Source organism: Chrysoperla carnea, chromosome 4 (assembly GCF_905475395.1).
Source record: "Chrysoperla carnea chromosome 4, inChrCarn1.1, whole genome shotgun sequence".
In the NCBI taxonomy this organism is placed as follows: Eukaryota; Metazoa; Arthropoda; class Insecta; order Neuroptera; family Chrysopidae; genus Chrysoperla; species Chrysoperla carnea.
Genome location: NC_058340.1, coordinates 7,234,579 through 7,251,885, shown reverse-complemented (window position 1 = coordinate 7,251,885; position 17,307 = coordinate 7,234,579). Strand labels below are relative to the sequence as shown.

The following is a 17,307-nucleotide window of genomic DNA, read 5'->3' as shown; positions in this document are numbered from 1 at the left end:
AAAAAAAAAAATAGAATTCAAGTAGGATTTGAACCAGCGACATTTGTATTACTATTGATTTCAGTGTCCTAAGTCTACAACTTAACCAACTGCACTATTGGCTTGTTCAAATCATTAGGCAATTATTTGAAAGTACTTTTACTTTATTTCAATATGAAACGACCAACTTCAGGACGAGGTTGTCATTATTTTACTTTTTTTCAGTGTATACAATTATACATGCGTTCTTCTTGGTACAACTTGTATTGTTTGTTATGATTATTATTTCACACGAAAGCCACACAATATAAACAGGCAGTCAGTCATTTATATTAACGGTAAAATATTTTGCCACACCGGCATAACATAACAAAACAACCAGTAGAGTATTATTAAAGTTTTTGATTGTTCTCTTTTACTGCTGTTTTTAAAATAAAATGAATGGCTCTTGTGATTTCAAACAAATAAAAATATGACATTATGTTCATTAAAAAATCATAATAATCAAAAAATTCTAGATAAAATAATTCCAATTTAATAATCTTTAATAGATACGGATTTTATTTTTGTTTGGTAGTTTTGAATCAGTTTGATTTAATTAAAAAGTGTAAACAACTCTTATTTTCAACATACTACAGTAGAACCTCGATAACTTAAACCTCGATAACATAAAAACCTCTGTTACTTCAAAAAATACTATGTTCCCTTCCCATCAGAGCCCAAAACCTCTATAACTTAAAATACGCAACCTCTATAACTTAAATAAATAATCTCTGTATTGGCCCTCAGTAACTACATAGAAACATGTACATACCTCTATATTAACTAGGGTACATAGAAACATGTACATACCTCTATATTAACCTTTACCTAACATAGACCCTTGATAACTTAAAACCTCTATAACTTAAAATATTTTGTGTTTCCATTGGACTTTAACTTATCAAGGTTCTACTGTATATACTAAATAAATCAAAATATTTTACATATTGCGTGCTTTTTTTATTATAGATTATTGTTTATGATAAAGTAAACAGTGGACCATAGGGATCAGAGTCTCAGGGAACTTGTTATGTTAAAATATTCATGCCATTTTTGTGCTGTTTTTTGGTATACTGGTTTAGGTTGGTTTTCCTTATTTAATTTTGGTTTAGCTTTTATTTCCTTTAAAAATATAATTTTCATTGATATTCAAACGCGAATAATAATTGTTCAAAGAATAGTGACTGGTGACTTCAAATAATAGTGAGTTTAACTTTTAATGACTCTTTGTTATAATCGCTGTACGATATTCGAACAAATAAACGTTATTATTATTATTATATTACCTTTTATTTCCTGTTTCGATAAAATGTTAGAGAAGAAACTATAATGTAATCGAGTAAGGAAAAACGGGTCTCTCTAAAATTGGGTTTTTTTTTGTTTCCGACCATGTTGAAGTCGAGCAGAATAACGAAATTTTATGCTGTTCATTAAAATGTATCAAAAAGTACTATTTTGGAAATTTTGATAAACCAAATATGTAGTCCTAATAAATTTAGGTCATACTTTTCAAATTTGTGATCAAAATTAGCCTAGCTCTAGTAGATTTCAAGAATGTCCTGGTCCCGGAATTAAGCACATAAGTGTTAGCTAGCGAAAAACTGATATCACAGCTGAAAAAAATGACCCAAAATTAAAAATTCCAATAAGGGATCAAATTTGCCTGTGTTATCAAAAATAACGAATTTTTTAACTCTAAGACTTCATCCGAATCCAAAAAATTTATTTTTGCTCTATCACATAAAAATTTTATACAATTTTGATAAACCAAGCATGTAATCCTTCTTAATTTGGGCCAAATTTGTGATCAAAATTAGCCTAGCCTTAATAGGTTTTAAGAATGTGGAGTTTTGGTTCCGGAATTAAGCACACAAGTGATAGACAAAATTAGTGTTTCAAAAAAAATGCCAATAAGATCGGATATGTTATCCTATGTTATCAAATGAATCGAATTTTTTAACTTTGTGGCGTCATCAGAATCCAAAAAAATTATATTTGCTCTATCTATTTTTTTGAGTTGGAGAATATCCATTTAAATTAGTGCCGTGAAATTAGTGCCGTGAAACTCCCTATGTATGATTTTCGGGATTTCTTATTTTGAAAAATTCATTCATTTCCTTCGGTTAAAAGAAACTCTTATAAAACCATTTTTGAATTTGAGATTTGTTCCTTTTTTCCTCAATATTATTATTTAATAAGGTTTGTGGAATACCCTTGAAAAGACGTTTATAAACACAAATAGGTGCTCCAAGCTGTACTAGTTGATATTATATAATAAGTATATGTAATACATATTTATTGTAGATCCGAATTAACATTGTTGTTTATAATCCATTGCAAAACTCATCGAACCAACACAAATTGACTTAACTCTTGATTACATTTAAGAATGTATTTGTATGTGTGTGTATTTATTTATGTTGATAGTAGTCGAATTACCGATGAGGTTCATACATACATTGTATACAGTGATTTCTATGAACATTAAACTAAGTCCATCTCTTTGCTAAATACTACAATCAAAAGTTTAAACATGAATTACTCAGAATTGATAACAATGGAAATAATTAAAATTCATACCTAGAAATTGGGAATACTTCTCAATCCTATTTTCATTATATCTAAATCAAAATCAATTTAAAATTGCTTTTTGCTCGCTATATAGTTTATTAATTAAAGTTTGGCGATATAGAAAGTTGAGATCCTACTGAGACTTGACCAACGTGATTGACAGTAATACTGATTTACCTCACAGTAAATAGTACAAGGTCTTTATAGATTCATAAAGACTTCTTATTTATGATTTTGACACCATAACTTTCTCTAAAATGAAATCAATAAGATGTTTTGTGAAGTCAAGCCAAGAGTCAAAAACAATTTCTTGCTTATTTATACTCAAAGTTGAGGCTGTACCAGTCACCCATGCTTGGACGAAACCCTGACATGATGCAGTGGCGTGCACAGTTTTTAGCCAGGGTAGGCAGAAATTTTTAAAAGCTACTATATACTCAAAAATACTGTAGGTTGCATTTGGTTCATCGTCATGGTGAGTAAATAATGATGTAGGTATTTGTAGCCACAAATATCCATAGATAGGCTGATTTTATAGACTTTAAATATTAGAATTAAATAATAGCAGTGAAAAGATGTGATGGTGTGAGTATACGGATTTTTTCCAAAGGTGAGATATTTAAGGGATGCTTCTAAATTTTTTTTTAGATTGGTCGTGTTCTTTGCGGTCTTAAAAAAATTATGAACATCGTTGTAACCGGTATCGTTCCAGACGGTTTTATTGTTGACAAATAGTTGATAAGGGAAACAAAACAACCGATTCCTGCGTTTTCAACCCGTCAGCCAATACTATGAATCAGATTGTCTGAGTTATAAAACAAACAATTGTCTGAGTTATTTGTTGAAATACCACGTATAGACAGTGTTGATTACTCTGTCACATTACACATACATACATGTCACACATATATAACTGATATTCCCATATAATACATAGTATACAATGTGCGCATAATTTGCGCTCTCACGGGTAAACAGTGATGTTTACGAAAAAATGTTTCAAACAAAAGTTGTTTATTTTTTTATAAAGAATATTTTTTACATTTAAATTTCTACATTTAAATTTAAAGTTCTATCTCTAACGGTTTTCAAGATGGACCCAAGACCCAATTGACCTATGTTGCTCATTTACGAACTTAACCTCACTTTTTCGAACTTTTATAAGTATGCTATAAATTTCAGCTTGATATCTCTTTTAGTTTTTGAATAGTCGTGATGACAGACGGACAAACAGACAGACAGACAACTGGAAATGGACTAATAAGGTGATTCTAAGAACACCTATACCAAAAATTTTTCGTAGCATCAATATTTTTAAGCGTTACAAACTTGGGACTAAACTTAATATACTATGTATATTTCATATATACATGGGATAAAAAACATAATATATCTTACTAAATTACATTTTGACAGATGCAATGCAAGAACAGCAAGAAATATAATAGGCAATAATAGTAATACATAGCGAAGAACTATGTACTAATATATTTAGAACGCAAGTAACAACTCCAGATAGGTATTTAGAATGTCTAGCTTTTAATTCGGTACGTATGTACCTAGTAAACCACATCCACAAATATAAATTAAAAGCAACTATTTCATTTTATATAACTTCATATGAATACTAGTTGATGCTCGTGATTTCTTTCGCAAATACCAAGTCATTAGGGTAAAAATAAAGTTCTCTATTAGTGACATGTGTTATGCCAAGGCCAAAACTCGGAGGCCTTGGTCTTAGTGTTTCATATTTAGTTCTTGTTTTAGTCTTGCTTTATACGCTTGGTCTTAATCTTGGAGGAAACTTATTGCAAGAATCCTGATTCCTACTTACTCACAGATAATATCCTAATTTCGTGATAATACGATTCAATAATAGTGCCTAATGTAGTGAAACCCTAATATAACGATCCTCAAAATACCTATTTCCCCGATTTATAAAATTTTTCAATGGCAAAACTAATCAGGTCTTTGGTAGGTAGGTATATTGAACCTACCAACACATTTCTCACATTTCTTATTCGTAGGCTTTTGGAATCGCCGACTAGGAATCCGTGATCAGAATTGTAATTTTCGGACTCGATATGGTGGACATAGTCTCAAATGTTGTCGGCATAACCAAATACTCTAAAACTTCAGTAATTCATATCCAAACATCTTACTCGAGTTTTTGAGGTCTCTAATTACGAATTTTTTATTAAATGTGGTAATTAAAGAACTTTAAAAAAAGAAATTTAATGTAAAAATTGTTCTTCAAAGAGAAGTTCGCAGTCATCGTGAATAATTTTCGAAGGGGTGAAAAATTATTATAAGCGATCTTGAAAGCAGGCTCTTGACAAAAACCTAATTTTATTTTTGTTTCTTTACCAAAGACCTATAAATGTATATACAAAGCTACGCAATAAACGAACTGTCCTCTTTCTCCTTCTTCTGTAGCTAACCATCTATACAGGTATTTCCGAAGTACACTCTAAATCATTGAAATTATAAATATAAGATCATTATATTACCATTAGATTTATGTCATAGTATGATTTTAGAGACATATATAGTACTAGCTGTGAACTACCCGCTTTGCTGGGCAACATACCCACTTGCACCCCTCCTTCCACATTTCCTTGCGTGGGATAACAGTTTTGTAATGTACACGTCATGCTCTTTTATTTGATACCCCACTTAGGTACATTTGTAAATATTCGATAATTCCTTCCCACTTTCTCGCTACACCTTTCTACCCTCCGAAGGTTAAAAGTAGATAAAAACAATAGATCTTTGAAGCTGGTTGTATATCGTGTCAATATTTGAGCTTAATCGATGCACAACTTTTTTAGTTTTTGAAGCATATCCCTTTCAACCCCTATTTCAACCTCTTACTCTACTATAATATGGATGTATTATACATAAAAACCTTCCTCTTGAATCACTCTATCTATTAAAAAAAACCGCATCAAAATCCGTTGCGTAGTTTCAAAGATTTAAGCGTACAAAGGGACATAGGGACATAGGGACAGAAAAAGCTTTGTTTTATACTATGTAGTGATACAAAAAATTAAAAAGTAAATTCGAGAGTCAATTTTATGAAAAGAAGTTCATATATATATCCCTCATCCCATTTGTTCCAACATAGCACGACGTAAGTATGAGCACGCCACTGATTAAAAAAAAATTTTGGTTAAAATATGCCTCAAGATGTGACCTAAAATGAGTATATCAAAATTTATGTGATATTGTAATATCTTGAGTGATATCACAGAAATTATTAAAGAAATATTTTTTCTTAAACCTTTACCACTCTGTATTTTGTAAACCAAGAGTTTGCGAGCATATGTTCACATGAACTTTTCTTCATAAAATTGACTCAAGAATATGCCTTCTTCTCAATCAATTAAATGAATTATTACAAAGAAAATAAAAAATCTTGATAACTTTAAAAGTTTTGTAGTAATGAACTCATATAGCAAAAATAGGTTAAAAATAGTAGTATTGTATGTAGGTAGATGCAGAGAAACCTTCTACCTACCACCATTCTTGTGTGATTTAATTAAAACAAGATTCGGCAAGCTTAATACTATATTTAAACTTACAATACCTACTATTTTATTATTATTATTTTATACTATAATTCTAGAAACGTATGTTTAGTCAAACTTTTGTTTAATAATCAAATAAATTGAATATTATAAACACTGACACATCTATTATTCACTAAATTAATTAACTATTTAGATTTATATCAATTTATGTTTGTACATGAAATTTTGTCATCTCGAATATTTGAAATTTAATAGTCGAATGTAATAAACTTGAACAAGTGTGTCACAGTCTTATAGGTCGTTCAAAACTAAATGGCACCGAATAAGAGGGTTTGTAGATGCATATGTATGTGTAAATTTATGCACAAAAATCTACACTCTCTCTTATTCGGTGCCATTTAGTTTTGAACGACCTATAGTACACATGTTTACTGTATACAAAGGTTATCTTTAAAAAAATTTTGAAAAAAAATTTTCAAAGTACTAGCTTTCATTGCACTGAAATGCTTTTATACCCTGAAACACTCTACAATTTCTCGACAAATATTTTGAGAAAAAAAAATTGCAAATGAATTAATGGCAAAGCATGACGCGAATGTGACATAAGATGCACCAAAACAGGTATGTATATTTGGTTTTATTTACGATCATATCATCTGGAGACTTCGTTTGGAACTAAAACCTTCACAGCTACAGGCGTCAAAAAATTGAAAAATTTGAACCTTAATAAAATTTTGTTTCAACAAGATGCGATTACACTTAGTAATCTCATTCATTTTAAGCCTTTAAAGTATAAATTGACGCTCAAAGAAGAGGATGCATGTAGGAAAAACTTAAACCATGTTCAATGTTGAGTCGAGTCAAAAAATACTTATCTTAATATCTTTTAAAATATATATTGAATGATTTGCAAATTAAATTTTTAACCGAAACTCCAAAATAATCTTTACTTTCGTCAAAAACAAGTTGCCTTCGAAAATCCACCTTTTTTTCTTCAAATGCTTATATCTCGAAAACGGTGTGGTAAGATAAAAAATGCCAACGATCAAAATATGCTGATAATCGTCCGTAATATAAAATCCAATAATTTTTTAAAATACTAAATAAAGAGGATGTGGTGCCCGAAAGTAGAGTACTTCTGTCCCACCGTATGAGCAGAGTTCGCACATGATTTTGTTAAAACATTCAGACAAACATTTTCCATCAGCTCCTATAAAAATCAACTGACGAGGTGTTAATTCCTGGCTCGTCAATCAACTGATGAGCTATTGATTGACTGTTTTGTTCGATTTAATTTCCTCGATTAATAGTATTTAAGAGAGATTAAGAGTGTTGATTATGCGAACAAAATTTGGGTAAAGATGTTCATGAAATCACCTAATTAGTCCACTTCCGTTTGTTCGTGTGTCTGTCTATCTATCTGGAAACTAGATAACTCAAAACCCAAAAAAGATATCGAGCTGACTTTTTATTTCATTTTTATAGCGTACCAAGACGAAAAAGTGAGTTTGAGTTCGTAAATGAGCACCATAGATCAATTGAATTTTTGGCCGAAGGGTCTATCTTGTAAATCGTAGCGGATAGAACAAAAGTTTAAATGTAAAAAATGTTCCTTATAAAAAAATAGTTTTTTTAAACTTTTGTTTGAATCATTTTTTCGTAAACATACATACTTATTTAACCGCTAGGGCGCTAATTAGGTTAGAACATAAATATGACTGTACTAGCTTGATCCGTGCAGAATTCCGCCCCCGTAGTGAAAAGAATCAAAAGTTCTTAAATTAATTTTAGGAGAACATTTATTAAAAATAGTAATTATATGACTAGAGAATTAGGAGAGCATCAAAACTAACATGATTGCCTAATGAAATTATTATTTAAATTTATGTTTTTTTTAAGCGGTACATTTTTAGATCGTGAGTATATTTGTCGTCAAACCTACGCATACTAAGCTTGAAAATGAGGGGTGAATTCAGTGCTAGATATAATTAATACATTATATGATATGATGATGTATGACTTTTCTAATTTGTTAAAAATAATGCAAGCATTGATATTCAACATTGTCTATACATGATATTTCAACAATTAACTCAGTCAGTTGTTTATTTTCACTTGTTTTTTTAGTTTCCAAACAATTTTGTAAATAAATAAGTTAAATTGTTATGCATGCATACAAACATGTTCTAGTAATGGTTTCGTTGGTTTAAACGTATTACTAAATAGCGTTTTTTTAACTTGTAGAATTTCATAGGATCTATGCCATACAACTGATATTATATCGTTTGTCAGAGCTTACATGAAAAATGTGAATATTTAAATGGAAATGGATATTTCACACGCATAACTACTATTTATAACATTCAGCGGTTGTTTTTACAAAATGTCAGTTTCTCATTGATAAATTGTTTTTAAAATCAGAAAAACGCAAATACAGTTTTCTTTACAAATTGATTGTGAAAAATGAAGTATGAATTGATAAGATCGGTAATTTTGACTATGTACTCAGTTTTTTAGTCTTTTCGAGAACGGAACCCTAAGATCGCACTTGAAAGATAGCTGAGAAGACTCTCCGTTAAATTACCTCTCAAATGAAACCAAAAAACTTAACAAACACACAGACACACACACATAGCGGTCAAACTTATAACACCCCTTTTTTTAAATCGGGGGTTAAAAATAATAATAATTACTGTAGTCGTTAATTTTTTTAATACAAATTTTAATAAGAAGGTAAAAAATATAAGAGGTTTAGAACTGCTTAATTTGCCGTTTTGTAAGACCTACATAAAATTTACAATAACTGATTTTATCAAATTTTCGCCTGTTTCTTGAATATTTATTGAAAAGCGAATTGGGGTACATATTATCGTCTCACCTCTTAATGACTTATTCTCGTATCGTCTTGTTTCCCTCGTTTCTCGTAGCTAGTTTTAATAGTGTTGTCGATTCATATAACTATTCACAAAACAGTAAATTTTAATCAACCCTAAAATGATGCTAACATAACGTAGGTATATCAGTTCAGACAACAACAAATACCCAAACAATGTTATATCTAGACTATGTATGTATGTATGTATGATGGTTCTTGTTGTTGTTATGTTTGCAATATTATACACATAATATTTATTTACAAATAAACAATACCAGACAAGGAGGAATTACAATTACCCCAACAACAAGCAACCAACCTATCTATATAAACACTTATGTACTACCTATATAGTACCTGCATATACCACTAAATTCTAATACCTATGTACTCATAACATTACTATCACAACAATAATAGGGTAAGATGTAGCACCTAGAGGATAATGTACTTTGAATCTTTCTGTAGATTCTCATAAGATATTTGAGATACCGTTGGTATTTTATCAGAAAGGAGGCTGAACACTGGTTGTCAATGTGGTTTTGTTTTCCAGCAGTTTACATATCGACCTTAACAGCCAGGGACAGATTATTGGGAAAATTTAAGCCGGTGTATATTTTAAGGGGTAACTTTTAAAGTCGCTATATAAACTGTTGGACTTGTTTTTTTCTTTTCTGTTTATATTTATCTCAGTGGGGTTTTTTGATTTTTTTAGAATAATTTTAGTTAGAATTTTAAATACCTATTTAACGATATCCTACTTACTATGGTTTGTCGACTTTCATTTCCAGCTTATGAATGTATGTTTGGTCCTTTGAGACAAAACTTGGAACTGATTTTATTAAGTAAATCGATTTTTATACCATGTATACATGAAATATACATAGTATATCAGGTTTAGTCCCAAGTTTGTAACGCTTAAAAATATTGATGCTACGAAAAAAATTTTGGTATAGGTAAATCGATCGGAAATCGATCGAAATATCTTTTTTCAAAATTACCTTATAAACTGAGTTTCATCAAATTCCGAAACAAATAATTTGCAAAAAATCGATACAAATTTATCGTCTCCAATTTCGATAAAACTCTGTATATAAGGTAATTTTGACCCAAAAAATACAAAAATCGGTTTCATTTAACGGTTGGGCGAATAATTCTCGAGATAATACCGGAAATCGATCCGAAATATCGTTTTTTTCGAAAATTACTTGGCCAATCGCCAAATAAACTCGATTTTTGAATTTCTTGGGTCAAAATTACCTTATAAACTGAGTTTCCTCAAATTCCGAAACAAATAATTTTTTACGATTTTTTCGAATTTTTCTAAGGGGTACCCCTTGAAAAAATTGCCAAAAATCGATACAAATTTATCGTCTCCAATTTCGATAAAACTCTGTATATAAGGTAATTTTGACCCAAAAAATACAAAAATCGGTTTCATTTAACGGTTGGGCGAATAATTCTCGAGATAATACCGGAAATCGATCCGAAATATCGTTTTTTTCGAAAATTACTTGGCCAATCGCCAAATAAACTCGATTTTTGAATTTCTTGGGTCAAAATTACCTTATAAACTGAGTTTCCTCAAATTCCGAAACAAATAATTTTTTACGATTTTTTCGAATTTTTCTAAGGGGTACCCCTTGAAAAAATTGCAAAAAATCGATACAAATTTATCGTCTCCAATTTCGATAAAACTCTGTATATAAGGTAATTTTGACCCAAAAAATACAAAAATCGGTTTCATTTAACGGTTGGGCGAATAATTCTCGAGATAATACCGGAAATCGATCCGAAATATCGTTTTTTTCGAAAATTACTTGGCCAATCGCCAAATAAACTCGATTTTTGAATTTCTTGGGTCAAAATTACCTTATAAACTGAGTTTCCTCAAATTCCGAAACAAATAATTTTTTACGATTTTTTCGAATTTTTCTAAGGGGTACCCCTTGAAAAAATTGCCAAAAATCGATACAAATTTATCGTCTCCAATTTCGATAAAACTCTGTATATAAGGTAATTTTGACCCAAAAAATACAAAAATCGGTTTACAAACTGTACACGTAATATATTGTGAATTCTATATAATAAAACACACTATCATTGCATTCCGTACTAAAGATCCCGATATGTATATAATAATGGGTAGTGCAATATGATATTATATCACGGCTGAATACTGAATATGGAACATGACATTGTGTAACAGCATGAAACGTAATATTATTACAGTTTGAAATGGCGAATTGTACCTACTAAGTTGAAGTCTTGTGTATATAAAGGAATAAAGATAAACATATATCATTAAAGTAGATATAGGGATGTATGCATTTGAAATGGGCTTTTAAATATATGGGAATGGTAGCAAAGGAAGTGGCCTTGAAGTTGAAGGGGTGGTGAAGAAAGAGCTTTGCAAATAACTACTTCATATTAATTGTCTATTATTGTCACTGTAACATAAATACGAATAACATATATAAATTGCATGACAATACATTTTTATGGTAAGCATGACCTGATTTTCCCATCGCTTCCACCATAATTGATTTATTTTTTGGTTTTAAATTAAAATTTAAATAAAAAATTATTTTAAAGAAAAAGTTTCTTTTGTACTAAACAGTAAAAAATAGTTATTTCTAAATAAATCATGCATGAATTTTTCTCGATATTTTAAATTGAGCGTTTCAAGCTTTACCATATGGCCATGAGTGACTCATAGAAATAATTATTTTATTCTTTTTAGTACAATAAGAACTTGACTTTTAAATATTTTTTACTTAATTTTTTCTAAATGCAATTTCACGTTATAGGTCAATCGGATAATAGTTGGACCTACATTTGCTACACAAACCGCCCGATGTTAAAGACAATCGGCATTGATGAATCTATCAGAATAAAAGGTGAATAGTGTCTTCCTAGAACGAAGAACGCATCGGTCAGTTTGTTATTTTATAAGCTATAGTTTGGCCAACCATTAATATGTATGGCAAATTGGCTCTGTTTTCTGTAGCACCTGATAAGTCAGGGATAGCGAACCAATGACATGCAACACAATATTTTGAAGTATTACGAAAGAACGAAGTTTTATACTATGAAAGTACGCGAGTGGGCTTAGTTATTGCTTTAGAGTTGGCTTTTTGAAACAAATCACAAATCGTTATCCCAAAAAACGAAACCAGAGAAAAAGGAATAAATTGCAAGTGCAAAGACAGGGATAAAGAATCGACGTCTATAATCAAATATGTAGGTAAAAATTGTCATACGAGCGTGACATGTGTTCAAGAGGGAGAGTTTTTGCAGACAGCCTGGTTAGCAAACACGCCTTCACTTTATGATGATTTCAATAAAATAAAGAATTTTAAAACTGGTCGGAAATGTAACAAATCAACAAAAAATTGACATTATTTCAGCTCCTTCTACATCCTTCTACATAATTAATTGGGAATCTAAATAATCACAAAGTCAAAGTTATGTGATGGCACGTCTTTAGCCTCATGAAGCATTTCTTTAGGGAAAATGGCACGTTGATACATAAAGCTTCTCCAACCCTGTCATACGTAATTAAATACAAAAACAACAACAACAACAACAATAATAATAATAATAATAATAATAATAATAATAATAATAATAGACAATATACACAGACCTTGCAAGTAAACATTAAATCCTTTGCCAGACTATAGCAGCAACCATTGTTGGTGTAGTCAACTAATCCTACTTTATTAGAAATGTGTTGTGTATATTATTATAGACGATTGTATGTACACAGAATCATACGTTCCTCCGTCGATAATTTACGTTTAGTTAATTATAAATTTGTTGTGAATTAAATTCATACTTTTTCTGTGTAAGAAAATTTTAGCCCGTGTATATTAAATACAGGTTATAATATAGAAGCTAGTTACCCTTGCCCATAATGCACTAAATTACAGGAGTTATTTCTTTATTTAAATGGGTTCATTATCACGTACTGAATGTAAATGCACAAAATCCTTACAAAAATAGGCGGAGGAAGTGTATCCATTTTAAGGAAAACCGTTTTGAGATATATCTCCATAACTGTGACTTTCGACCAAAAATGGTAATAACCGTAACGGTTTTTCTCAAAATGGCGGCACTTCTCCCCTCCGAAATTGTAAGAATTTTGTGTATTTACATTCAGTACGTGAAAATAAACCTATTTTTAGAAAAAAATAACTCCTGTAAATCAGTGAAAAAATTCTCAATATTCTCAAGGCAATATTGAACGTGTATATCTTCGACAATATAAATTTTAGAAAAGATAGTTTAAAGTAAAACTTTTAGAAAGTTTATAGATTATTTAAAAGTTATTAGCATTTTATTGTTTAAACAAATATTAGAATAGTATCGCTCAAATAATCAATAAGTAAATCGTCATAGTTGCATAAGTCATAATCGGTTAGTGATACAATAAAGACAATTACCAATTTTGGTCTAAAGTGCACAGTTATGGAGATATAACGGTTTTCCTTAAAATGGATACACTTCCCTCGCCTATTTTTGTTAAGGATTTTGTGCATTAACATTCAGTACATGATACTGAACCTATTTAAATAAAAAAGTAGCTCCTGTAATTAAACGCAGAAAAAAATTATCTGTAGTTTGAAGTATACTACACATTTAGTGAGTAATTAGTGTTTAAGCATTTCCCATACTTCATGTCTATATTAATGGTTGCCTTTTTTTTATAATTAGACCTATATATTAAACTACTGCATAATTTTTTGTTTCAGTTTCCAAAAATTATATTTGTGCGATTTAAATCGATTTATTTTGGTAGAAATATAGATTTAAAAAACTGTACTTACCGTAGGTTGTTGAGTTTGCATTAATACAGAGGATGATCTTGATCGCCTCGGTGTTATGCCCACATTTTCACCGCGCATAATCGATTCTACAACTGTAAAAAGAAATATAAAATTAAATATAAAATATAAATTTATCAATCAATCATATTACACATTTTTATTATTTATTGTATAAAATAATGTATCATGACATTGATAAATGTGTATATTCGCTCAATTTCAAAAATCACTTAAATAAAACGCATCATTTGCGACTTAAAATATACCATTGATGTATTACAATTAAGTAGAAAGCTGTAGAGTTAATTTTTATTTCGAGCCATATTTTCTACGAAAATATAGACTTATGCAGTGTATCGAAGATCAACAGCACAAATCCGTTTTGTAGCCTCCAAAACACTATTAAGGGACTTTGAGAATGTAGAATATATATAAGTGTGTTTCAAAATTGCACGGTTCTATTTTAGGTGCATGTTCTACAGATTTCAAGAAAAAATAATATATTACCAAGATACAGAACGTTAAAAATGTTGAACAAATGCGAAATCAACTAATGTTGGTTTAAGGACTTTTAAAACAATTACTGAATTTTGTTACTTATTTTATTGGTAATTTAAATAGCCACAAACATAGCTAAGATAAATGTCGATTTCAATGTATCTTTTGTTAAAATTTGAAAATGTGCGAGAAAAGCTGGCAAGATTTGAAATCAAAATTAAAATCGATTGGTAAACATTAAAGATATAAGTAATTAAATAATTTTTTGTATCTAATTCTTGCAAAACCACTTATGATATGTAGTCTCAATGGCAATTGCAGGTTATGACGCCACCAAGTGTTCCATTTTCTTTTTTTTATATTTGTAAATTTAAATCCTTCATATTTTTGAAGTTATTGATTTCAAAAATTGATATCACACAATCTTTTGGCTCGATAACGAACGTCTTTTGAAGCAATAAAAAATTTTAGGACAAAGCCTATTGTCTGTTTCACTAGCAACTCGTGTTAGTGAATACTGTGAGTGTTATTTTATAATAAAAAGGCCGCTACCTTGCCCCTTTTTAATGCTAAAATATCATATTCGCATTTTTATGGATTTCCGCAAATCCATAGGTTCTTCAACTTGAGTCAGAGGGTTGAAAATATAGGATTTCTTAAACTGGAGTATTAGAAAAGCCAAATGATAGCTAAAGGATGAAATTCTAAGACAATAAAATTTCTTGATAGTTTTATAATGCGAGCTAGTATTAAAGAGCTGGAGCTTTGTTAATTATTGTAGAAATACGATTTGATAGGTAGGCACTCTTTATTAAATGTTAAACTAATTATAATTGATAAAATTCTAAATAGGTATGGGTATGATAAGTTTGGAGTATTTGGCAAACATCTTGTATATTGAAAATCCCAATCATAAAATACTTTTGACTATAAAAGATATAAAGATTGTATAAAATATATTTATTAATTAAATTTGGTCACGATCAACAAACAACAACAAGAATAGAAAAGGTAATAATCACAAGTAGTAAATCACTGCATGTCAAATGATTAAATAATGTTTTGTACGTACGACTATGACGCGACATTCATTCTTGTTCCTAACGTTCCTGTTCTCTGTATACCTACTATAGTTCTACAACACAAATCGTGATTTATATAACCTCTATAAATGTTTTCTTGTTTTTGTTTTTCATTTTTACCTCCATGTAGAGTATAGACTTTTATCCTTAATTTGGAAAATTCGTTTGTATGTTCTATTAGTATCTAAATTTAACCAAAAAAAGTAATATTAAAAAAAAAATACTATTTACATTAAACCAATTTTTTACTTCGAAAACAGGGTAGAGTATCATGACGTCTTGAATGACATCATGACTTGATATATAATCATTTAAGTTATAAGCTGTTGTGACCAAATAATCTGCTTTTTTCTGATTAAAATGTAATGTTGTTTACATAGCCTTTCATATAGCATGACATAATACTTTCACAATATATCTGATTGGTATTTGCTGTCACGTGACCGGATCCATTATTTTACTAAAATTGTTCGGATCCATAATTTGACAATATAACAACAATCTAAAAATGACGCACAAAGATCTATTTTCAGCATTAAATTAAAATTGTAAATAATGAAGAGACTTCCGAAAGTGTGCAAAACAAAGTTTTATATTTAATCTCTATGGCGATACCCACGTATGACGTCACTAGTAGGTATCTTTCTCTTTGTTTAATTAGGATTTTAGACGTTCATCTTGCATACTAGTAAAGATTTTTTAAAACCAACTTCACTTTTCTATTCGTGAAATAAGAATTTTTCATCTGAAGTGATAAAAAAAAATTTAGTTCGATCCCCTATTGTTTATAACTTTTGCAATTTTTTATGGTCTTAAAAATGCCTCCGTTATTCCATTATCGTTATATTTCACCAATTGGAACTTGTTGACTAGACTATGTTCACAACACTACAACTTTGATTTGTGTGCACAATGAAAGCTGTTTCTAAGTCTGAATACCAAAAATTATTTAACTTGCATCAATTTTACGATTTATATAAATCGTTAAGGCGTACGTTGTTTTTAATATCCGTTATACAAAAATTGAACAAATATGTAAAACCTCACTATGACTTGTTTAATTCAGTATACAGAGATAATATAACGCTCATAGAATATTTTTTAATAAAAATTTTGTAATACATGTGTTGTAATTGTTTGTTGACCATATAAAGCCACTTATTCGTTGTTCTGGACATGAAAAACAACATGGTAAACAATTTATTCTGCTAATTAAAAAAATTTGTACGCTAGTCATTGTACCAACAAAAAACTGATGTTTATATCACACAGCTTCCTTGTACGATTATGAACTAGTCAGAATGAATTCAGTTATTATTATAAAAATTGAAAATTAAAACAAAATTGGAAACAAACAATTGACAAAGTTAAATATTGAAATACCCTATATAGAAAGTGTTAAACGTCAGTACGTGTTTGCATTATTTTTAATAAATAAGAAGAGTTTCAAAAACCAACACAATTATGGCAGTCTGTCGGCACCCATTTGTAATTTTCAAAAGTATTTTCTGAAACTTTTTAGCTAATTCATACTGATGATGACTACTTGGTAGTCGAAAGACGTATATATAAAATACAAAAAACTGATCTAGGAAATTGGTGCAAAAAATCGAAAATTGTAAACGTCACTGTTTACCTGTGATAGGGGGGAAATTTCCGAAATCCATATAAACGGCCAAAGGGCGACCTTTCAGTTGCCATAATTGTGTTGATTTTTAAACTCTTCTAATTTATAAAAATATAAAATTGCAATCAATGACATTCAACACTTTCTACGCACAGGGTCTTTCAACAATTAACTGAGTCAATTGTTTGTTTTCACTTGTTACTTTATGGATTGTCTAAAGAAATAAAAAAATAACGAAAGTTTTGCTTTTAAAAATTAATATCAGAAT

General features: G+C 29.7%; 1 protein-coding gene across 1 annotated transcript in view; it reads right to left on the bottom strand.

The window, feature by feature from the left end:
* Positions 1-17,307, bottom strand: part of LOC123298266 (probable JmjC domain-containing histone demethylation protein 2C) — a 551,586-nt gene that overhangs the window by 422,090 nt on the left and 112,189 nt on the right. Inside the window, exon 6 of the mRNA XM_044880227.1 lies at positions 13,833-13,924. Within this exon, the coding sequence (XP_044736162.1) occupies positions 13,833-13,924 (92 nt within the window). The remainder of the gene's footprint in view (positions 1-13,832; positions 13,925-17,307) is intronic.